This window comes from Podarcis vaucheri (genome assembly GCF_965113315.1).
Source record: "Podarcis vaucheri genome assembly, chromosome: 13".
Taxonomy (NCBI): domain Eukaryota; kingdom Metazoa; phylum Chordata; class Lepidosauria; order Squamata; family Lacertidae; genus Podarcis; species Podarcis vaucheri.
Genome location: NC_138751.1, coordinates 959,350 through 982,504, shown reverse-complemented (window position 1 = coordinate 982,504; position 23,155 = coordinate 959,350). Strand labels below are relative to the sequence as shown.

At 51.0% G+C, this 23,155-nt stretch overlaps 1 protein-coding gene across 1 annotated transcript; it reads right to left on the bottom strand.

Moving 5' to 3' along the window:
- Positions 1-53: 53 nt before the first annotated feature.
- LOC309517394 (uncharacterized protein) lies at positions 54-22,297 on the bottom strand (the record flags this gene model as incomplete). The annotated part of the gene is made up of 12 exons (XM_082196631.1): positions 54-2,070; positions 2,770-2,840; positions 3,755-3,846; positions 4,852-5,025; positions 5,721-5,898; positions 6,460-6,519; positions 7,913-8,043; positions 8,249-8,307; positions 9,123-9,241; positions 10,344-10,469; positions 11,072-11,914; positions 22,264-22,297. The coding sequence occupies 12 exons, from the start codon at positions 22,295-22,297 to the stop codon at positions 2,035-2,037; spliced, it is 1,923 nt and encodes a 640-aa protein (XP_082052757.1). The 3' UTR covers positions 54-2,034.
- Between the last annotated feature and the right edge of the window lie 858 nt (positions 22,298-23,155).

Below are 23,155 nucleotides of genomic sequence, written 5' to 3'. Positions count from 1 at the left end.
CAAATATGAATTTATAACCATGCCAAATACACATCCATGTAGAGAGATCACTCTGAATCTCAGGTCTTCCCCCCCCCTCCCTCCCATGTGTCCTCTTGTCAACATTTTCAACTGCATATTATTTCGTAATCTCTATTTTATATCTATCCATATTGTCCATAGTATTTGTTACATTACAAGTGAGATTAAAATCCTGCTAATGTTTTCATCTTCTTACACTGGTCTCCTAAATAAATTATAAACTTTCCCCATTCTTTCTTGAATTTCTTGTCTTCTTGGTCTCTAGTTTTTGGGTCAATTTTGCCATTCCGTCGTAAGTCTAACAGCTTGGTTTGCCATTCTTCTCTGGGGCTCTTTCTTCTTTCCATCTCTGGGCTAGTAGCATCCATGATGCTATTGTCATGTACATAAAGAGTCTTTTCTGTTCCTTCAGAATGTCAGTATCTATAATTCCTAATAGAAAGGATTCTGGGGTTTTTTACAAACGTTATTTTAAACATTTTTTTCAGTGCATTATATATCATTTCCCAGAAAGCCTTTATTACCTTACATGACCACCACAGGCATCTAAACAAACCAGCACCTCTAATTCTACAAATGGACACACACTCACCAAGTGTCCCAGTTTTCCAGGGACAGTCCCAGAATTGCGAAACCCATCCCAGCTTCTGATGTGATTCCAGAATGTCCCTATTTCCCTGAAATAGTCTCGCAAACAAGAGATAGTAATCTAAACTTCAGTTAAATACCCCTCCAAGAAGACAGACAACAGGTTAAGGACACTTTATTCTGATAGTTTTGGTTTCTCACTTGGTGAACTGAGAATAAATTTCATGACTTCCGGTTTGCCGCGGACCGCATCGTAGCACGGATATAGTCCTCCAGGAAAGGCCCGATCTTCTGAAGGGTATGGGCCGGGGAAACGCAAGGGCGCTATGTACCCCTGTAAAAGGCTCAAAAGGATATTTTGATCACCTGGATCTGGCTGCACTTGTCAGTAGACTCTCCCAGCCCGAACCGCGCTGCAAAGAGCGGAGGAGAGGTGGGTTCGAGTGGCGAGCACTGGGATCTATTTGATTCCCTCGGAAGAGAAGCTTCAAGTTTCAAGTGGATAAAGCAGCAAATTTTCCATAAAATATATAAAAAAGCCGAAGGAGCTATCAGAAATTTGTATTACAATTTGGACTAAAATTGGCGTTGAAGGCGGGATGAATAAAGGAAGTCCGTCCCGGCTGTGGTGAGCTTTATATTGCATGGGGAATTCTACAAGTGCTAAAGGTTCTTCCCCCCCCCCCTTTTGACTTTGCCTACGCTGCCAAATAACTTATCCTATGCAAATTACATGGTGAATTAAGGGGTGCAAACCCCTCATCTGTGCATTGGGGGGCATCCCTTTGGAAATCAACCCACCAATTGCACTGTGCATCCAACCTGTGATCCATCTCAGGATCAGCAATGCTGTGGGTACAGGTGTGTGGCATTGTGGGTCATCAGTGATGTTACAGGTGTATCTGGGGCTGGGATGGAAGGGGATGAGTAAGTTTGTACCAAGAGAAGGAAAAGCCAAGTGGGAGCAGGTTGGGGCTGGAGGGAGGAATCCAGAGCCAAACTGGAGAGAGGCAAAGGGGAAATAAATAGGTTGGGACAGAAAGGGAGAAAGCGATTTCTCCAAAAGTGCTAGCCGTGGCCCCCGACCTGCAGAGACGACGCGAGACCCTTGCAAGGCAGCCTCCTCTTGCACCAGCTGGCCTTGGCATCCAGGCAGTGGTCAAAGGCCCCTCGCTGAGGGAGGTGATTGTGCAAGTTCTGCCTCTGTGGGCAACGTGAGTCCTCGGGGGCAGGAGCCCAAATACCCCCATGGGGCCCTGTTCCTCCCCCACGTCCTGCTTCCAGCATCACCACGAAGAGGCACCGGTATTCAAGGGGGCAGCAGCAGCACCCCACTCCTGAAGTGCGAGAGGAAGCAGGAAGGCATCACCGGCATGTCCTGTGCAAATCCAGACCCAGCTTGCTTCCTGTTGCCCCAGGGCTTCTTCACAGCCGGGCCAAGTGGGGCCGAGCAATCCGTGTCTTCAGGGCGCAGGGAGAGAAGGAGAAAGCAGGGTCAGCGGAAATGACAAGCACCTTTCAGAAAGTGCCCCACTACTCAGAGCTAAGTCCACCTGCAGCAGCACCCGGATTCTGGCCAGATGCCCAGAAGAAAAGCCCACAAGCAGGAAATGGAGCCAACAGCCCTTCCTTGCTGCTGACGCGGATCTTCTGCCTCTCCCTGAGCAACTGGCAAACAATGGTAGACTGCTTCTGATCTTGGAGGCTCCATTTCACTATTCTAACTGGTAGCTTTTAACTGATGGACTTCAGGTCTGCCAGGAATTTGGTCCACCTCTCATGCCACACACGACCACACGCCTTTAAAGCTCTCCAAGAGGGAGCAGCCTCTGCCACATCTTGTGGCAGGGCGTTCCATATGTCAATTATGGCACCAGTGTGAAGAAAGACTTCCCCCCCATTCTGAACCTCCTGCCCTTTGGCTTTGTGGAATGACCTCGTATCATGAGAGATAACCCTCCTCTTGTCCACTGTCTGCTTACCACCCATAATGCTATAAACCGATCATGTCCCTTTTTTTGTATTCGAAAAGTCCCTGTCCTTTTTGGCTCTGCCCCCGGATTGTTCTGGCTGTGCTTTTCTGCCCCACTTCTAATCCCTGCCTGCTGTCTCTCAGCTGTGACACACACACCGAACCCCAAATGCCCTCGTTTCTTGTACCGGCAAGGTTGTATCCACCGTGTCCAGCCGTGGTCGGAAGGAGCTGTCTCTGTCACCAGCGAAAGGGTCTTCTGTGCAAAGGGCGAAGTAGGAGGGGGGCATGTCAGTCATTTTTTAGATTTGGGCTTCCCTTCTCCCCAGTCCAGCCTTTCCACTTGCCCACCCAAGAAGAAGAAGAAGAGTTTGGATTTGATATCCTGCCTTTCACTCCCCTTCAGGAGTCTCAAAGCGGCTCACAATCTCCTTTTCCTTCCTCCCCCACAACAAACCCTCTGTGAGGTGAGTGGGGCTGAGAGACTTCAGAGAAGTGTGACTGGCCCAAGGTCACCCAGCAGCTGCATGTGGAGGAGCTGAGACGCGAACCCGGTTCCCCAGATTACGAGACTTCCGCTCTTAACCGCTACACCAGACTGGCTCTCAGTAACCTCTTCCGAGAAGGGAGAGGCCTACAAAGCACAGCTAGAACCTGCTTTATTTTTACAAAATGCGTTTTCAAAGCTCTGGCAAGCAAAGTGGTCTTCCCTGGTGTGATAATGCAGCCCGTAATCAGGGCTGAGGCTCATCCTCCCCCTCAGGTGCCTAGCGCTCCCTCCCCAGAGCACAGAGTACATGAGAACCCCCACATCTCATTTATTTATTTCTATTTCCTTCTCCTGGATCAGGGCAGGGTGGGGGGGCAGGGCATGGAAAGCCCTTCCGCCTGATTGCAGTTTGGGGACGTGGCTGTGTTTGACCTCCCCTCCTGCTCTCCCCTCCCCTTTCTTATTTCCTTATTTCTGCATGTGGGGTGGAATGTTTCTGTGCAACTTGAACCCCTCCTGCAACCCCAGACCATCTACAGTTCCACTGGCGTATTTTCTTTCATGCATTAACCCGCAGGGCAAGGGAAGAAGCACACTTTGGGGGCCAGCAGTTGACATGGACACCAAGGCATGCCACCCCCACCATGGCCTCCCCTTCCTGGCCTAGACCTTGCCCCACATACCTCCTGTGGCAGTTGCAGGGTGTTCGGGATGGAACACCCACTCGGGCTCATTTTCATACCGCTTCTCTTCATCGGGAGGCAAATGCGTCAGCCTGGAAGTGGGAGACCAACAGAGGCCATCAGGGCAAAGATCTGTCCTTCAGCCCATTTCAAGGACAGCTTCCAGAGTCAGTGCCAGTTGAAAACAGCAGAGACTGACCTATGGCGGGTGAGGGGGGTGACCGAAACGTGCACCTGCAGCCCCACCAGCAGCAACTGGAAATAGGGCAGAGAATGAGACAGGAAGGAGCCGGGCCTCTGAGGGGCTCCATCCAGACACAAGCAGCTTGGATAGCCTTTCTACAATGTGATAATAATAATAATAATAATAATAATAATAATAATAATAATAATAATAACAACAACAACAACAACAACAACAACAACAACAAAACAACAATAATAATAATAATAATAATAATTTATTTGTACCCCGGCCATCTGGCTGGGTTTCCCCAGCCACTCTGGGCGGCTTCCAACAAAGATGAAAAATACACTAAAATGTCACATATTAAAAACTTCCCTGAACAGGGCTGCCTTAAGATGTCTTCTGAATGTCGGTAGTTGTTTATCGCTTTTACATCTGGTGGGAGGGCGTTCCACAGGGAGGGCGCCACCACCGAGAAGGCCCTGTGCCTGGTTCCCTGTAACTTGGCTTCTCGCAATGAGGGAACCGCCAGAAGGCCCTCGGCCCTGGACCTCAGTGTCCGGGCAGAACGATGGGGGTGGAGACGCTCCTTCAGATATACTGGACCGAGGCTGTTTAGGGCTTTCAAGGTTAGCACCAACACTTTGAATTGTGCTCAGAAACGTACTGGGAGCCAATGTAGGTCTTTCAAGACCGGTTATTAGTAGTAGTAGTAATAGTAGTAGTAGTAGTAGTATAATGCCCTTCATCCGTAGTTCCCAGGGCAATTCACAGAGAATGCCTTTCCAATCCCAGTGAACTTTCCCCCCAAGGTGGTCATTGAGAGAAGATGCAAAGCAGAGACTGACCGGGACTCGGAGCTGACCGAGCTGACCGGACTTTGAGTGCAGCTGCCCAGCCCTCCTCCTACCTGTGTCCTTTCTCCCTTGGGCAACAGCGCCTCCAGCAGAGAAGCACGACCAAGACCAGGATGACCAGCAGCAGCACCGCCAGGCCCAGGGCCACCCCCACGGCCACCCCCACCTTGCTGATGCCCTGCTCACAGCGCCGGCCCACGAACCAGTAGGAGCCCGACTGCTCACAGCTGTGGGAGGAAAGGCAGCGTCAAAAACCGGCAGGGAGGCAGGTAATGGGGCCCAGGATGCCTGGGTTCTTTACGGGGTGGGGAGCAGGGGGTGTTTCTTATGCTGCAATTCAGGGGGGGGGGCTGAGTGGCATCCAGGGCCCTAATCCAAGACAGGAGCGGTGGTGACGGGTGCCCACGGGGAATTGCAGCAAAAGACAACATGCACATGAATGACACTGTTTTCTTTAAAATGACATTTAAATGGTTCCTACTAGCATAGCTGCTTTTGAGTTCTGGTGCTGGAGGAGACTCTTGAGAGTCCCATGGACTGCAAGAAGATCCAACCTCTCCATTTTGGAGGAAATCAGCCCTGAGTGCTCACTGGAAGGACAGATCCTGAAGCTGAGGCTCCAAGACTTTGGCCACCTCATGAGAAGAGAAGACTCCCTGGAAAAGACCCTGATGTTGGGAAAGATGGAGGGCACAAGGAGAAGGGGACGACAGAGGACGAGATGGTGGGACAGTGTTCTCAAAGCTACCAGCATGAGTTTGGCCAAACTGCGGGAGGCAGTGGAAGACAGGAGTGCCTGGCGTGCTCTGGTCCACGGGGTCAGGAAGAGTCGGGCACGACTAAACGACGAAACAACAACTAGCACTGCTGGTAGGAACAGCCTACGGGCACCACCCACTTCACCCCCTGGCATGCTACTCACTAGCAACTGGGACCCTCAGGGGTGATATAGCAGTTTCCGTTCACACATCTGTAGGGGTCGGGGTGCCAAACGCTGCAGTTAGAGACACACTGGAGGTTGCCACTGATGTTTCGTGCCACGTAAAATTGCTGGATGTTTTTTGCCACCACGGAGGTGTTCTTGCATTCTTTTGACAGATCTGGAAAGGGGAAGGAAGGAAGCAGAGTCAGAAACGGGAGAAGGCAAGTGCCTCTTAGAAAAGCACTGCATGCTTGAGACCAGGAGATCAGAAGAGGAGCCTGCTGCAGGATTGGGTCCAAGGCCCCGAGGGTTCAGCCTCCCAGAATGCTCAGCCCCTTGTCTCCGGGAAAGGCACCAGCAGAAACACTCTCTGGCTCTGCTTCTCCCAGCAACTTAGACTGACCCTGAATATGGAGGTAGTCTACAGCCACAATGCCACAAAACCCTTTCCTCTCATCCTCCTTTGAAGCCATCCAGACTTGTGTCAGAGAATCCCACAGGTTAATTGCACTTGATGGGACAAAGGATTAGCCTCTGTGCATCTCAGTTGTGCCTGCACTTTGCCGAATCCTGGCAACATCTGCAGTGTCCACACCAGCAATGCATTTGTTTGCATGTGGTGGCCATGTTTTCTTCCTCATACGGCTCCACCGCCCCCATCCAGGCAGCCCACTGCAACTCTTCAACATCAGGAGTGTGTTAAGCACACAGTGACCCCCTCTCACACCCCAGTCCTCACCTTCAGGGCTCAGGGGCACTGGAGTCACACGAGATGCTCCTTCAGTAAAGCAGAGCTGATCTAAAGGAGAGGGGGAAAGCAAAGGTGAGGCTTCTGAAGGGAAGAAGTCACGGGGGGGGACATTCATGGGGAGGGACCTCTTCCCCCACCCACTCGCCATGTCTCCCTGCCAGTTGAAGGAAACACACTTCCTCTGCCATCCCTCCTATGTTCAGCCAGCACCCTGACATCCGTCTCTGCTGGGGTTGTTGATGTGAAAGGGGTCTGTCACTGGGTATCCCCTCAGCTTGCATGGATAACACTAGCTGGCCTCAGATCTGGCATAGATGAAGCTTGCTGCCTGTGAAATGGGCACACTAGGAAGACTACGTTTCCCCCCAATAAGCTTCCGTACTTCTGTTCCTAGAGAAACAGCATGATTGTTTGGATCAGGGGAGCAGGGGGTGGGCTTGGGCTCAGAGAAGCTGCTCAGATTCTGTAGAGAGGTGGGTCACGGGCTGTCTCACTGCTTCGATTGACAAGTAGAGAAGTGGACAAGCTCTTAAGTGCCACTGATGCTGGCAGGATTTATTGTATTTTTTGCTCTATAAGACGCACCAGACCACAAGGCGCACCTAGTTTTTGGAGGAGGAAAACAAGGAAAAAAATATTCTGAATCTCAGAAGCCAGAACAGCAAGAGGGAGCCCTGCGCAGTGGAAGAGGCAATCCCTCTTGCTGTTCTGGCTTCTGGGATAGCTGCGCAGCCTGCATTCGCTCCATAAGACACACACACATTTCCCTTTACTTTTTAGGAGGGAAAAAGTGTGTCTTACACAGCGAAAAATACGGCACTCCCAAATAAAAAGGGGCAGGATTGCTGCCCTTGGATGGCCCCTGCTTCCTCGTGGCATCTGATCTGGAGACGTCTTATGAGGAACCTTTTCCTCGCACTCCACAAGCCAGATGCGGGGCAGGAATGTAGCGGCAAGAGCTGCCCCGTGGCATGCAAGCAAAGGAAGACTTTTCGCTCATGAAGCTGCCAGCCAGCCAGTGGCAGCTGCTGCCCAGTGGCGTAGCGTGGGGGGTGCAAGGGGGGCCGGCTGCACCGGGCGCAACATCTGGGGGGCACGCTCGCCGCCTCCGGAGTCGCCGAAGAGCCTCGGGCGCAGGCTGTAGCAGAGCCCCATGTCTCATGGAACCAACGAGCTGGCAGCGGCTCTCAGCGCTCGCCGCGGTCCTCACCTCTCTGCCCCCCTCCTCCTCCGGGCAAGCAGCATCGTTTGGGCGGCAGCGCCAGCGGCAACTCGCCTCAGATCACCTGACGTGGCAGGTTAGGGGTTAGGGGGCGCAAATTACTTGCCTTGCTCCGGTTAGGGGGCGCAAATTACTTGCCTTGCTCCGGTTAGGGGGCGCAAATTACTTGCCTTGCCCTGGGTGCTGACAACTCACGCTACGCCGCTGCTGCCGCCTCACCTGTTTGGTTGAAAGTGCAATTATTTTGCAGGACCTGGATGATGTCCTTAATGGAGGCCTCATAAGAACCACTGAAGTTCGAGAATGGCTCACGCAGACGCACCTCGTGGTCCACGATGACACTGCCTTGTCTGGAAGCAAGAAGGATAAATCATTTAGCCCCAGCTGTGAAGGTGCCCCCAGTTGGCCTGTTGTGAGGGGGGTCGACATGGCCTGTTCAGGCTTCTGTGTTCAAGGGAGTGTGGTGTTTTACATTGGGCGCCAAGGAATTTGGTGGAAGCCAAAACCACACTCTCTCCAATGCTTGGTCGCCAAACTTATCTATCTGTGCCTCACCTCAGATTAATCACATGTACGCCCTGGTACCCAAAAACGCCCGAATAGAAGATGTTCATCTGCACAGAGAGAGAGAGAAAATCTGAGCTCCGCTGCAGTGACAACGGAATGTGAGGAGCATCAATCAAGAGCAGGTCTGGCCAGGAGCGGAGGAGTTACTGCCACTTGGCAGCATCAACAGCTTAGAAGGTGTGCATGTCAGCAATCCTGCTGATGTGCACAACGTACCAAAAAGGCGACACCAAAAATCAGAAACAACAAAATACTCTACATGTACAAGATACTAGTTTGTTGATCTGAGAAATACTAACCCCCCCATCCCAGAGATTCTGGGTCCCTCCTGTGTGCTAAGTAGGACCTCTCTATCCTGCTGTGCTCCATTAACTCCTCTCCCCTTCCAACACACCTTTGGAGTATCTCCTGTGCTGGGCATGGCTAGTCAGTGGCCCTCCCCCAGCTGTTCTTGGACTCCAGTACCCAGCAGGCAGCCTGGCCAAAGGGATGGGATGATTATAAAGGCTGGAAGATGACCTTTGACATTTTAACATTGGTCTTTCAAAAGTGACAATTAGGAAGACGGTTCCTGATGTGTGTATTAGGGTTTGAACCATCAGCTCTGAGCTACATATTACAGAAACAGCTTTCTATACTCATCTGATGGCTCCATTTCCGAAGCTGGATATCTAGGTGTTCCAAACGATGGAAATCTGACTGTGTTTCCAGATGTGCTAAGCGGACAAATCTCTGTTAATGAAGTTTACCACAAAGGAATGGCACGTTAACGGGACCCAGACTCAAAAGTAACAATAGGTCTGCCTGGAAGTGATCATTTTCCTGAGTGGGCATCCTCTATGCACTCCCAGCCACCCCTCACCTGTTGCTCAAAGACATTCACGAATCTCTTGAAGTCATGTGAGCCGTAAATCGCCATCTCTGGTCTAAAGTCCCGATTCTTCACTGTTACAGAGACATGGATTATGGCCACAATAGTCACTGTGATCAGAAAGCACAGGAGTCATTAAACATGAAGGTACAGCCACAGTTTCAGATGTGAGGATGAGCACTTCAGGTGTTCATTGAGTCACAGTGATCATGGAAACAACATGAATCACCTATGGATCCACACCAAAGTGTGCAGAGAAAGTGCAACAACAGCAGCAAGAATACTTATCGCGAAGTATTGGAAGACACAAGATTTACCCACCCGGGAAGAATGGCAGATGAAGGTGATGGACTATATGGAACTGGCAGAAATGACTGGCAGAATCCGAGACCAGGGAGAAGAGTTGGTGGAAGAAGACTGGAAAAAGTTTAAAGACTATCTACAGAAATATTGTAAAATGAATGAATGTTAGAAGAATGTTGGAATGAAGTTATATGGCTTTAGTAGAAAGGTTATAAGGAATTAAGTATAAATAGATTAATAGAAAATTAAAGGGGAAAAATAAGGTTAGTTTGTGTTAAGATAATTATAGGATAGAAAACAGGGGAAGATGGAAAGGAATTGCTGAAATAATTAATATAAGTGGAATACAAAAAGGGAGGTGTGAGGAGGTCGTTGAAATATGTGAAAGAAAGATAAGATATTGAATTTTTTTTCTTTTTTGATGTGTTTTTAAATTGTTTTTGTTTTGTCTTGTTAGTTTCATGTTTTAGTGTTATGTAGTGTTTTTGTATTGTAATGTACTGTTTTTTCTTTGGGTTTTTTTGGTAGTGTTTAAATTGTTGTAAAAGTAATATTTTTAAAAAAAAAAGTGTGCAGGGAAAGGGCGCTGGTACAGGGTGTGAAATACACTGGAATGTGCGCATATCAGCTCAGTGTAGTCTACTCTTGCTGACAGAAACTCTCCAGGTCCTGAGGCAGGTGACATTCTGGTCCAGCTGCTGCTGCTATCAGAAGCTTTTTAAACTGAAGGTGTCAGGGTGATGCCCCAGAACTAACACACCACTTTGAATCAAGCAAGTTGGCCGCAGGACCACAAACATTGCCCACCTAGAAAATTACTACACATACCCGGACATTCCTGAGCTTTTCTTTTCAAAGGAAGAGCCAGAGAGCGGGAGGATTGTACTAATAATTTGTACTAAGACTTACCCACTTGGATTTCATTCTTTGCCTCTTCGCAGCGTCGCCCAGTATAGGGAGATGGGCAGTGACAGCGACCCCCGACAAGCACTCCTCCATTAAGGCACCCGAGAGGGACAGCTGTGGTGGAAGAAGCTGAGCAAGAGGAAGAGAACAACATTTAAGAACAAGCCGACAAAAGAGCCCTCATATATGATGATGATGACAATAATAATTTATATATTGTACAGCCTAATGCTATTATTTCTAAGTGTATAGTGAGGCTGAAAGAGCAATACATAAAATCAATTAGAATTAATCAGAACTTTAGCTGCTTGCTGAAATCAAGAAAGCCAAGGGCCTGGAGTTCAATAAAGAATGGCTCTCAGCCAGGAAGGAGTTACACGGTGGCTATAAGTCGTGTGCCTTGACTCATGAGGGACCACGTAGAACAACTCCCACAAAGAGAGCACTGATCAAACAGGGATATAACACATTAATAGGTATTGAAGACATTCTGGACTCAAGTATATTAAGGGCCATGTAAACTGATGCAAGAACTTTGTAATGCGCCAAGAAGCATGATTGCAACAAGTGCAAACCATTAAGCCCTGTAGTCATGTGCTAGGAGATAAACATCATTTCCATATGAAAATATAGGCCCCTAACAGAGGAACTTTTCAGTTCCAAAGGAGTCAATGTATGTGAACGGGTAATGGTGAAAAGGAAGGGGACCCCAATGGTGGATATTTTCATACCGGTAGATGTAGATGCCTTTGATGTGCTTGTTTCAGGACGCTCTTCTGTGGAACTGGAGGAGGTGGTAGATGGACTCAGCTTATCAGTCACACTACTCGTTCTTAGGATCGCTGTAGTACCCTCAATGGAAGGGGCAGGCAACGTTGACAGAGAAGATGTCCCTGCAGTGGATGGTTCCTCCGAGGTGGAAGAAGCGGAGGTCGCTGCAAGCGTAATAGTGGTGTCTCCTGCTGTACTCTGAGTTGAGGGTTCATCTGCAGTGGTGGTGCTTCGGGATAAGATAGATGTACTTGTTTCAGAACGCTGTTCGGTGGAACTGGAAGAGGTGGTAGGTGAACTGACCGTTTCAGTCACACTAGTTGCACGTAGGATCGCTGTAGTACCATCACTGGAAGAGGCCGGAAACGTTAACCCTGGAGTGGATGGTTCCGATGATGTGGAAGAAATGGAGGTCACTTCCTGAGGAGAAGTAGTGCCTCCTGCAGTACTCTGAGTTGAGGATTCAGTTGCAGTGGTCACACTGGCAGCGGCAGGCAACGTTGACAGAGAAGATGTCCCTGTACTGGATGGTTCCTCTGAGGTGAAAGGAGCAGAGGTCCCTGCCTGTGTAGTACTAGTGTCTCCTGCTGTACTCTGAGGTGAGGGTTCAGTTGCAGTGGTCACACTGGAAGAGATCCTCAACGTGGACAGAGAAGATGTCCCTGTGGTGGATGGTTGCTCAGAGGTGGGAGAAGCGGAGGTCCCTGCCTGTGTAGTACTAGTGTCTCCTGCTGTACTCGGAGGTGAGGGTTCAGTTGCAGTGGTCACACTGGAAGAGGTCCTCAACGTTGACAGACTTGTCCCTGTGGTGGATGGTTGCTCAGAGGTGGGAGAAGGAGAGGTCACTGCCTGTGTAGTACTAGTGTCTCCTGCTGTACTCTGAATTGAGGGTTCAATTTCAGTGGTCACACTGGAAGAGGTCCTCAACGTGGACAGAGAAGATGTCCCTGTGGTGGATGGTTGCTCAGAGGTGGGAGAAGCAGAGGTCCATGCCTGTGTAGTACTAGTGTCTCCTGCTGTACTCTGAGGTGAGGGTTCAGTTGCAGTGGTCACACTGGAAGAGATCCTCAACGTGGACAGAGAAGATGTCCCTGTGGTGGATGGTTGCTCAGAGGTGGGAGAAGCGGAGGTCCCTGCCTGTGTAGTACTAGTGTCTCCTGCTGTACTCGGAGGTGAGGGTTCAGTTGCAGTGGTCACACTGGAAGAGGTCCTCAACGTTGACAGACTTGTCCCTGTGGTGGATGGTTGCTCAGAGGTGGGAGAAGGAGAGGTCACTGCCTGTGTAGTACTAGTGTCTCCTGCTGTACTCTGAATTGAGGGTTCAATTTCAGTGGTCACACTGGAAGAGGTCCTCAACGTGGACAGAGAAGATGTCCCTGTGGTGGATGGTTGCTCAGAGGTGGGAGAAGCAGAGGTCCATGCCTGTGTAGTACTAGTGTCTCCTGCTGTACTCTGAGGTGAGGGTTCAGTTGCAGTGGTCACACTGGAAGAGATCCTCAACGTGGACAGAGAAGATGTCCCTGTGGTGGATGGTTGCTCAGAGGTGGGAGAAGCGGAGGTCCCTGCCTGTGTAGTACTAGTGTCTCCTGCTGTACTCGGAGGTGAGGGTTCAGTTGCAGTGGTCACACTGGAAGAGGTCCTCAACGTTGACAGACTTGTCCCTGTGGTGGATGGTTGCTCAGAGGTGGGAGAAGCAGAGGTCCCTGCCTGTGTAGTACTAGTGTCTCCTGCTGTACTCTGAGGTGAGGGTTCAGTTGCAGTGGTCACACTGGAAGAGATCCTCAACGTGGACAGAGAAGATGTCCCTGTGGTGGATGGTTGCTCAGAGGTGGGAGAAGCGGAGGTCCCTGCCTGTGTAGTACTAGTGTCTCCTGCTGTACTCGGAGGTGAGGGTTCAGTTACAGTGGTCACACTGGAAGAGGTCCACAACGTTGACAGACTTGTCCCTGTGGTGGATGGTTGCTCAGAGGTGGGAGAAGGAGAGGTCACTGCCTGTGTAGTACTAGTGTCTCCTGCTGTACTCTGAATTGAGGGTTCAATTTCAGTGGTCACACTGGAAGAGGTCCTCAACGTGGACAGAGAAGATGTCCCTGTGGTGGATGGTTGCTCAGAGGTGGGAGAAGGGGAGGTCCCTGCCTGTGTAGTACTAGTGTCTCCTGCTGTACTCTGAATTGAGGGTTCAGTTGCAGTGGTCCCAATGGAAGAGGTCCCCAACGTGGACAGAGAAGATGTCCCTGTGGTGGATGGTTGCTCAGAGGTGGGAGAAGCGGAGGTCCCTGCCTGTGTAGTACTAGTGTCTTCTGCTGTACTCTGAGGTGAGGGTTCAGTTGCAGTGGTCACACTGGAAGAGGTCCTCAACGTTGACAGACTTGTCCCTGTGGTGGATGGTTGCTCAGAGGTGGGAGAAGGAGAGGTCACTGCCTGTGTAGTACTAGTGTCTCCTGCTGTACTCTGAATTGACGGTTCAATTTCAGTGGTCACACTGGAAGAGGTCCTCAACGTGGACAGAGAAGATGTCCCTGTGGTGGATGGTTGCTCAGAGGTGGGAGAAGCGGAGGTTCCTGCCTGTGTAGTACTAGTGTCTCCTGCTGTACTCTGAATTGAGGGTTCAGTTGCACTGGTCACACTGGAAGAGGTCCCCAACGTGGACAGAGAAGATGTCCCTGTGGTGGATGGTTGCTCAGAGGTGGGAGAAGCAGAGGTCACGGCCTGTGTAGTACTAGTGTCTCCTGCTGTACTCTGAGGTGAGGGTTCAGTTGCAGTGGTCACACTGGAAGAGGCAGGCAACGTTGACAGAGAAGATGTCCCTGTACTGGATGGTTGCTCAGAGGTGGGAGAAGCAGAGGTCACGGCCTGTGTAGTACTAGTGTCTCCTGCTGTACTCTGAGGTGAGGGTTCAGTTGCAGTGGTCACACTGGAAGAGGTCCTCAACGTTGACAGACTTGTCCCTGTGGTGGATGGTTGCTCAGAGGTGGGAGAAGCGGAGGTCCCTGCCTGTGTAGTACTAGTGTCTCCTGCTGTACTCTGAATTGAGGGTTCAGTTGCAGTGGTCACACTGGAAGAGGTCCTCAACGTGGACAGAGAAGATGTCCCTGTGGTGGATGGTTGCTCAGAGGTGGGAGAAGCAGAGGTCCCTGCCTGTGTAGTACTAGTGTCTCCTGCTGTACTCTGAGGTGAGGGTTCAGTTGCAGTGGTCACACTGGAAGAGGTCCTCAACGTTGACAGACTTGTCCCTGTGGTGGATGGTTGCTCAGAGGTGGGAGAAGGAGAGGTCACTGCCTGTGTAGTACTAGTGTCTCCTGCTGTACTCTGAGGTGAGGGTTCAGTTGCAGTGGTCACACTGGAAGAGGTCCTCAACGTGGACAGAGAAGATGTCCCTGTGGTGGATGGTTGCTCAGAGGTGGGAGAAGGAGAGGTCACTGCCTGTGTAGTACTAGTGTCTCCTGCTGTACTCTGAATTGAGGGTTCAGTTGCAGTGGTCACACTGGAAGAGGTCCTCAACGTGGACAGAGAAGATGTCCCTGTACTGGATGGTTGCTCAGAGGTGGGAGAAGCGGAGGTTCCTGCCTGTGTAGTACTAGTGTCTCCTGCTGTACTCTGAATTGAGGGTTCAGTTGCACTTGTCACACTGGAAGAGGTCCCCAACGTTGACAGAGAAGATGTCCCTGTACTGGATGGTTGCTCAGAGATGGGAGAAGCGGAGGTCCCTGCCTGTGTAGTACTAGTGTCTCCTGCTGTACTCTGAATTGAGGTTTCAGTTGCAGTGGTCACACTGGAAGAGGTCCTCAACGTTGACAGACTTGTCCCTGTGGTGGATGGTTGCTCAGAGATGGGAGAAGCGGAGGTCCCTGCCTGTGTAGTACTAGTGTCTCCTGCTGTACTCTGAATTGAGGTTTCAGTTGCAGTGGTCACACTGGAAGAGGTCCTCAACGTTGACAGACTTGTCCCTGTGGTGGATGGTTGCTCAGAGGTGGGAGAAGCAGAGGTCACGGCCTGTGTAGTACTAGTGTCTCCTGCTGTACTCTGAATTGAGGGTTCAGTTGCAGTGGTCACACTGGAAGAGGCAGGCAACGTTGACAGAGAAGATGTCCCTGTACTGGATGGTTGCTCAGAGGTGGGAGAAGCAGAGGTCACGGCCTGTGTAGTACTAGTGTCTCCTGCTGTACTCTGAATTGAGGGTTCAGTTGCAGTGGTCACACTGGAAGAGGTCCTCAACGTTGACAGACTTGTCCCTGTGGTGGATGGTTGCTCAGAGGTGGGAGAAGCGGAGGTCCCTGCCTGTGTAGTACTAGTGTCTCCTGCTGTACTCTGAATTGAGGGTTCAGTTGCAGTGGTCACACTGGAAGAGGTCCTCAACGTTGACAGACTTGTCCCTGTGGTGGATGGTTGCTCAGAGGTGGGAGAAGGAGAGGTCACTGCCTGTGTAGTACTAGTGTCTCCTGCTGTACTCTGAATTGAGGGTTCAGTTGCAGTGGTCACACTGGAAGAGGTCCTCAACGTGGACAGAGAAGATGTCCCTGTGGTGGATGGTTGCTCAGAGGTGGGAGAAGCGGAGGTTCCTGCCTGTGTAGTACTAGTGTCTCCTGCTGTACTCTGAGGTGAGGGTTCAGTTGCAGTGGTCACACTGGAAGAGGTCCTCAACGTTGACAGACTTTTCCCTGTGGTGGATGGTTGCTCAGAGGTGGGAGAAGGAGAGGTCACTGCCTGTGTAGTACTAGTGTCTCCTGCTGTACTCTGAATTGAGGGTTCAGTTGCAGTGGTCACACTGGAAGAGGTCCTCAACATTGACAGACTTGTCCCTGTGGTGGATGGTTGCTCAGAGGTGGGAGAAGCAGAGGTCCCTGCCTGTGTAGTACTAGTGTCTCCTGCTGTACTCTGAGGTGAGAGTTCAGTTGCAGTGGTCACACTGGAAGAGGTCCTCAACGTTGACAGAGAAGATGTCCCTGTGGTGGATGGTTGCTCAGAGGTGGGAGAAGCGGAGGTCCCTGCCTGTGTAGTACTAGTGTCTCCTGCTGTACTCTGAATTGAGGGTTCAGTTGCAGTGGTCACACTGGAAGAGGCAGGCAACGTTGACAGAGAAGATGTCCCTGTGGTGGATGGTTGCTCAGAGGTGGGAGAAGCAGAGGTCCCTGCCTGTGTAGTACTAGTGTCTCCTGCTGTACTCTGAATTGAGGGTTCAGTTGCAGTGGTCACACTGGAAGAGGTCCTCAACGTTGACAGACTTGTCCCTGTGGTGGATGGTTGCTCAGAGGTGGGAGAAGCGGAGGTCCCTGCCTGTGTAGTACTAGTGTCTCCTGCTGTACTCTGAGGTGAGGGTTCAGTTGCAGTGGTCACACTGGAAGAGGTCCTCAACGTTGACAGACTTGTCCCTGTGGTGGATGGTTGCTCAGAGGTGGGAGAAGCGGAGGTCCCTGCCTGTGTAGTACTAGTGTCTCCTGCTGTACTCTGAATTGAGGGTTCAGTTGCAGTGGTCACACTGGAAGAGGCAGGCAACGTTGACAGAGAAGATGTCCCTGTACTGGATGGTTGCTCAGAGGTGGGAGAAGCAGAGGTCACGGCCTGTGTAGTACTAGTGTCTCCTGCTGTACTCTGAATTGAGGGTTCAGTTGCAGTGGTCAAACTGGAAGAGGTCCTCAACGTGGACAGAGAAGATGTCCCTGTGGTGGATGGTTGCTCAGAGGTGGGAGAAGCGGAGGTCCCTGCCTGTGTAGTACTATTGTCTCCTGCTGTACTCTGAATTGAGGTTTCAGTTGCAGTGGTCACACTGGAAGAGGTCCTCAACGTTGACAGACTTGTCCCTGTGGTGGATGGTTGCTCAGAGGTGGGAGAAGGAGAGGTCACTGCCTGTGTAGTACTAGTGTCTCCTGCTGTACTCTGAATTGAGGGTTCAATTTCAGTGGTCACACTGGAAGAGGTCCTCAACGTGGACAGAGAAGATGTCCCTGTGGTGGATGGTTGCTCAGAGGTGGGAGAAGCGGAGGTTCCTGCCTGTGTAGTACTAGTGTCTCCTGCTGTACTCTGAATTGAGGGTTCAGTTGCACTGGCCACACTGGAAGAGGTCCCCAACGTTGACAGACTTGTCCCTGTGGTGGATGGTTGCTCAGAGGTGGGAGAAGCGGAGGTCCCTGCCTGTGTAGTACTAGTGTCTCCTGCTGTACTCTGAGGTGAGGGTTCAGTTGCAGTGGTCACACTGGAAGAGGTCCTCAACGTTGACAGACTTGTCCCTGTGGTGGATGGTTGCTCAGAGGTGGGAGAAGCGGAGGTCCCTGCCTGTGTAGTACTAGTGTCTCCTGCTGTACTCTGAATTGAGGGTTCAGTTGCAGTGGTCACACTGGAAGAGGTCCTCAACGTGGACAGAGAAGATGTCCCTGTGGTGGATGGTTGCTCAGAGGTGGGAGAAGCAGAGGTCCCTGCCTGTGTAGTACTAGTGTCTCCTGCTGTACTCTGAGGTGAGGGTTCAGTTGCAGTGGTCACACTGGAAGAGGTCCTCAACGTTGACAGACTTGTCCCTGTGGTGGATGGTTGCTCAGAGGTGGGAGAAGGAGAGGTCACTGCCTGTGTAGTACTAGTGTCTCCTGCTGTACTCTGAATTGAGGGTTCAGTTGCAGTGGTCACACTGGAAGAGGTCCTCAACGTGGACAGAGAAGATGTCCCTGTGGTGGATGGTTGCTCAGAGGTGGGAGAAGGAGAGGTCACTGCCTGTGTAGTACTAGTGTCTCCTGCTGTACTCTGAATTGAGGGTTCAGTTGCAGTGGTCACACTGGAAGAGGTCCTCAACGTGGACAGAGAAGATGTCCCTGTACTGGATGGTTGCTCAGAGGTGGGAGAAGCGGAGGTCCCTGCCTGTGTAGTACTAGTGTCTCCTGCTGTACTCTGAATTGAGGGTTCAGTTGCAGTGGTCACACTGGAAGAGGCAGGCAATGTTGACAGAGAAGATGTCCCTGTGGTGGATGGTTGCTCAGAGGTGGGAGAAGCAGAGGTCACGGCCTGTGTAGTACTAGTGTCTCCTGCTGTACTCTGAATTGAGGGTTCAGTTGCAGTGGTCACACTGGAAGAGGTCCTCAACGTTGACAGACTTGTCCCTGTGGTGGATGGTTGCTCAGAGGTGGGAGAAGCGGAGGTCCCTGCCTGTGTAGTACTAGTGTCTCCTGCTGTACTCTGAATTGAGGGTTCAGTTGCAGTGGTCACACTGGAAGAGGTCCTCAACGTGGACAGAGAAGATGTCCCTGTGGTGGATGGTTGCTCAGAGGTGGGAGAAGCAGAGGTCCCTGCCTGTGTAGTACTAGTGTCTCCTGCTGTACTCTGAGGTGAGGGTTCAGTTGCAGTGGTCACACTGGAAGAGGTCCTCAACGTTGACAGACTTGTCCCTGTGGTGGATGGTTGCTCAGAGGTGGGAGAAGGAGAGGTCACTGCCTGTGTAGTACTAGTGTCTCCTGCTGTACTCTGAATTGAGGTTTCAGTTGCAGTGGTCACACTGGAAGAGGTCCTCAACGTTGACAGACTTGTCCCTGTGGTGGATGGTTGCTCAGAGGTGGGAGAAGCAGAGGTCACGGCCTGTGTAGTACTAGTGTCTCCTGCTGTACTCTGAATTGAGGGTTCAGTTGCAGTGGTCACACTGGAAGAGGCAGGCAACGTTGACAGAGAAGATGTCCCTGTACTGGATGGTTGCTCAGAGGTGGGAGAAGCAGAGGTCACGGCCTGTGTAGTACTAGTGTCTCCTGCTGTACTCTGAATTGAGGGTTCAGTTGCAGTGGTCACACTGGAAGAGGTCCTCAACGTTGACAGACTTGTCCCTGTGGTGGATGGTTGCTCAGAGGTGGGAGAAGGAGAGGTCACTGCCTGTGTAGTACTAGTGTCTCCTGCTGTACTCTGAATTGAGGGTTCAATTTCAATGGTCACACTGGAAGAGGTCCTCAACGTGGACAGAGAAGATGTCCCTGTGGTGGATGGTTGCTCAGCGGTGGGAGAAGCGGAGGTCCCTGCCTGTGTAGTACTAGTGTCTCCTGCTGTACTCTGAATTGAGGGTTCAGTTGCACTGGTCACACTGGAAGAGGTCACCAACGTTGACAGAGAAGATGTCCCTGTGGTGGATGGTTGCTCAGAGATGGGAGAAGCGGAGGTCCCTGCCTGTGTAGTACTAGTGTCTCCTGCTGTACTCTGAATTGAGGGTTCAATTTCAGTGGTCACACTGGAAGAGGTCCTCAACGTGGACAGAGAAGATGTCCCTGTGGTGGATGGTTGCTCAGAGGTGGGAGAAGCGGAGGTCCCTGCCTGTGTAGTACTAGTGTCTCCTGCTGTACTCTGAATTGAGATTTCAATTGCAGTGGTCACACTGGAAGAGGCAGGCAACGTTGACAGAGAAGATGTCCCAGTGGTGGATGGTTGCTCAGCGGTGGGAGAAGCAGAGGTCACTGCCTGTGTAGTACTAGTGTCTTCTGCTGTATTCTGAGGTGAGGGTTCAGTTGCACTGGTCACACTGGAAGAGGTCCTCAACGTTGACAGAGAAGATGTCCCTGTGGTGGATGGTTGCTCAGAGGTGGGAGAAGCGGAGGTCCCTGCCTGTGTAGTACTAGTGTCTCCTGCTGTACTCTGAATTGAGGGTTCAATTTCAGTGGTCACACTGGAAGAGGTCCCCAACGTTGACAGAGAAGATGTCCCTGTGGTGGATGGTTGCTCAGAGGTGGGAGAAGCGGAGGTCCCTGCCTGTGTAGTACTAGTGTCTCCTGCTGTACTCTGAATTGAGGGTTCAATTTCAGTGGTCACACTGGAAGAGGTCCCCAACGTTGACAGAGAAGATGTCCCTGTGGTGGATGGTTGCTCAGAGGTGGGAGAAGCGGAGGTCCCTGCCTGTGTAGTACTAGTGTCTCCTGCTGTACTCTGAATTGAGGGTTCAGTTTCAGTGGTCACACTGGAAGAGGTCCCCAACGTTGACAGAGAAGATGTCCCTGTGGTCGATGGTTGCTCAGAGGTGGGAGAAGCAGAGGTCCCTGCCTGTGTAGTACTAGTGTCTCCTGCTGTACTCTGAGGTGAGGGTTCAGTTGCAGTGGACGAACTAGGCATACTAGTTGGGCTTGCTTCTGTTGATTTCACTGCAATTTCAAAACATTCAAATTGGTTACAGAAAGAACAAGCAATGAATGTATAAACAATATATTTTTTCATAAACACAATATCATCATAGGTTTTTATTTTTCAGAACATGCAGTTTTGTGCTCTTTTATTCCGGTTGGGACTTTAGAATCAGCAAGCATTTTATAAGTGCTTTAAACCAAATATATATATATATAACACCCGTGAGCCATTTTTACTTTGCCAGCTTTCCCTTGCTGGGCATCTTTAACCTTTCTCGGTCCAGGTGATTCTGAGCAGGGCGGCTCCTCTTTGGGTCACATACATCTTCAGATTCAGTTCTGAAGCTTCAGCTGGCGCTGCATCAACAACGCAAAATTTAAGGGGGAGCATTTTTATCATTCAACACATCACCTTTAGCATTTAAACAGGCCGCCTATTTTTCTTTGGCTTGTGCTTAATATCCTGGCATTAAAACAGTTGAGAGCACCTCAAGGAGTGACTATAGTCAAATGGACCTGAAGCTACAGAGCCTAGGACTTGCCGATCAGAAGGTTGGAGGTTTGAATCCCCGGGACGGAGAGAGCTCCCGTTGCTCGGTCCCTGCTCCTGCCAACTTAGCAGTTCGAAAGCACCTCAAAGCGCAAGTAGATAAATAGGTACCACTCTGGTGGGTACCTATACCAACAACCTATACCAACAAAGGTCTGTATAGTAAAAGCTCTGGTTTTCCCAGTAGTGATGTATGGAAGTGAGAGCTGGACCATAAAGAAGGCTGATCGCTGAAGAATTGATGCTTTTGAACTATGGTGCTGGAGGAAATCAGCCCTGAGTGCTCACTGGAAGGACAGATCGTGAAGCTGAGGCTCCAAGACTTTGGCCACCTCATGAGAAGAGGAGACTCCCTGGGAAAGATCCTGATGTTGGGAAAGATGGAGGGCACAAGAAGAAGGGGACGGCAGAGGACGGGATGGTTGGACAGTGTTCTCGAAGCTACAAACATGAGTCTGACCAAACTGTGGGAGGCAGTGGAAGACAGGAGGGCCTGGCGTGCTCTGGTCCAGGGGATCACGAAGAGGCGGACACGACTCAACGACTAAACAACAACCGGTGGGAAGGTAAACGGCGTTTCCGTGCGCTGCTCTGGTTCTCCAGAAGCAGCTTAGTCAAGCTGTACGCCGGCTCCCTCGGCCACTAAAGTGAGATGAGCGAAGCAACCCCAGAGTCGGCCACGACTGGACCTCATGGTCAGGGATCCCTTTACCCTTTACCTTTACACCAGTGGTTGGGGAGGTGAGTCTCTCTTCTATTATTATTTTCTCCTGTATCCATATACCACTGTTTTCTCCAAGGAGCTCAAGGTGGTCTACTTGGTTCTCTCCCCCTTTCCACCTCACAACAACCCTGCGAGGTCGGTTTGTCTCAGAGGCAGCGAATGGTCGCCCCGTGAAGTTCATCGCTGAGCGTGGAATGGAACTCTTGTGTCCCTGCTCCTTGCCCAAAACTCTGACCACTACACTGGCATGGATGAGAATTGAAAGTCATAATAATATTATCATATAATAATTTATTATTTCTACCCCGCCCATCTGGCTGGGCGGCTTCCAACAAAAGATTAAAAATACATTAAAACATCAGTCAGTAAAAACTTCCCTGAACAGGGCTGCTTTCAGATGTCTTCTAAATGCATTGTATACCTGGCCTTCTTTAAGGCCTTCTTTGTTTGGAGTCTCTCTCTGAAAAGGGTCACAATGCCCCTTCCGATCGTCAGGAGGAGGGGGTTTTGCGGGATCACGACACCACCCACACTCGCCCTCGCGAGGCTGGTGCCAGCCTCGCGGGAGGCCGCCGGGATTCCCCCAATTAACATCCCCTTGGCGCCAGCCAATCGGCTGGCGGCAGGGGCGGGCCTTAGAAAGGCCACTTAAGGTCGGGGCAGCCCTCGGCTCGCCCCTTTTCGCCCGGGAGACGACGCGGTTCTTGAAGTTCTATCCAAATAGACGTGCGGCTCACCTACTTGAGGAAGGGTTTCCTGAAGGTTTTAGAATTCCGATTGCTTTTACACCCAATTCCAGTTGCCCACCTAACCAGAAATCAGTGTTAGAAAGACCCGACATCGCGCTTAAAAAGATACAGAAGGAAATTACAGCTGGCAGGGTAGCTGGTCCATTCGCAACTCCGCCTATTGAGGGGCTTCATATCTCCCCGCTGGGTATTGTCCCAAAGAAGGCCCCAGGTGAATTTAGAATGATACACAACCTGTCCTATCCCAAGGGAACCTCGGTTAATGACGCCATTCCCCAAGAGATGTGCACGGTGAAGTACTCTTCATTCGATCAAGCTGTGCGGTTGGTGCGGAGCTTTGGCAGGGGCGCCTTTTTGGCTAAATGCGACATTGAGTCAGCATTTCGCTTACTCCCGGTTCATCCGGAAGACCACCGCTGGTTGGGTTTCAAATTCCAGGGAGCATACTTCATTGACAAAGCTATGCCCATGGGTTGTTCTATTGCCTGTGCTGCGTTCGAGACCTTCAGCACCTTCTTGGAATGGGCCCTAAAGTTTAGAACTGGCTCTCTAGGGGTGGGTCATTATCTCGATGATTTTATTTTGGTGGCAAGCGACGTAGGGGAGTGTAGGTCCCTCCTCCTGGCCTTTGAATCCTTAGCTGGGGAACTGGGGGTCCCTCTGGCAGGCGAGAAGACCGAGGGTCCGGTCACTACTATGACCTACCTGGGCATTGAACTCGACACCGTAGCCCAAACCTCGCGATTACCGGCTGAAAAGTTGGCTGCCTTAAGAGAGCTTATCGGCCAAATGCTGCCCCTAAAGAAGGTCACCTTGAGACAAATTCAATCCCTCCTGGGGCACCTCAACTTTGCCTGCCGTGTGATCTCCCCCGGTCGTCCTTTCTGCGGCCGCCTAGCAAAGCTGTCCATGGGCTTACGGTCACCCCATCATAGGGTACGCCTTTCTAA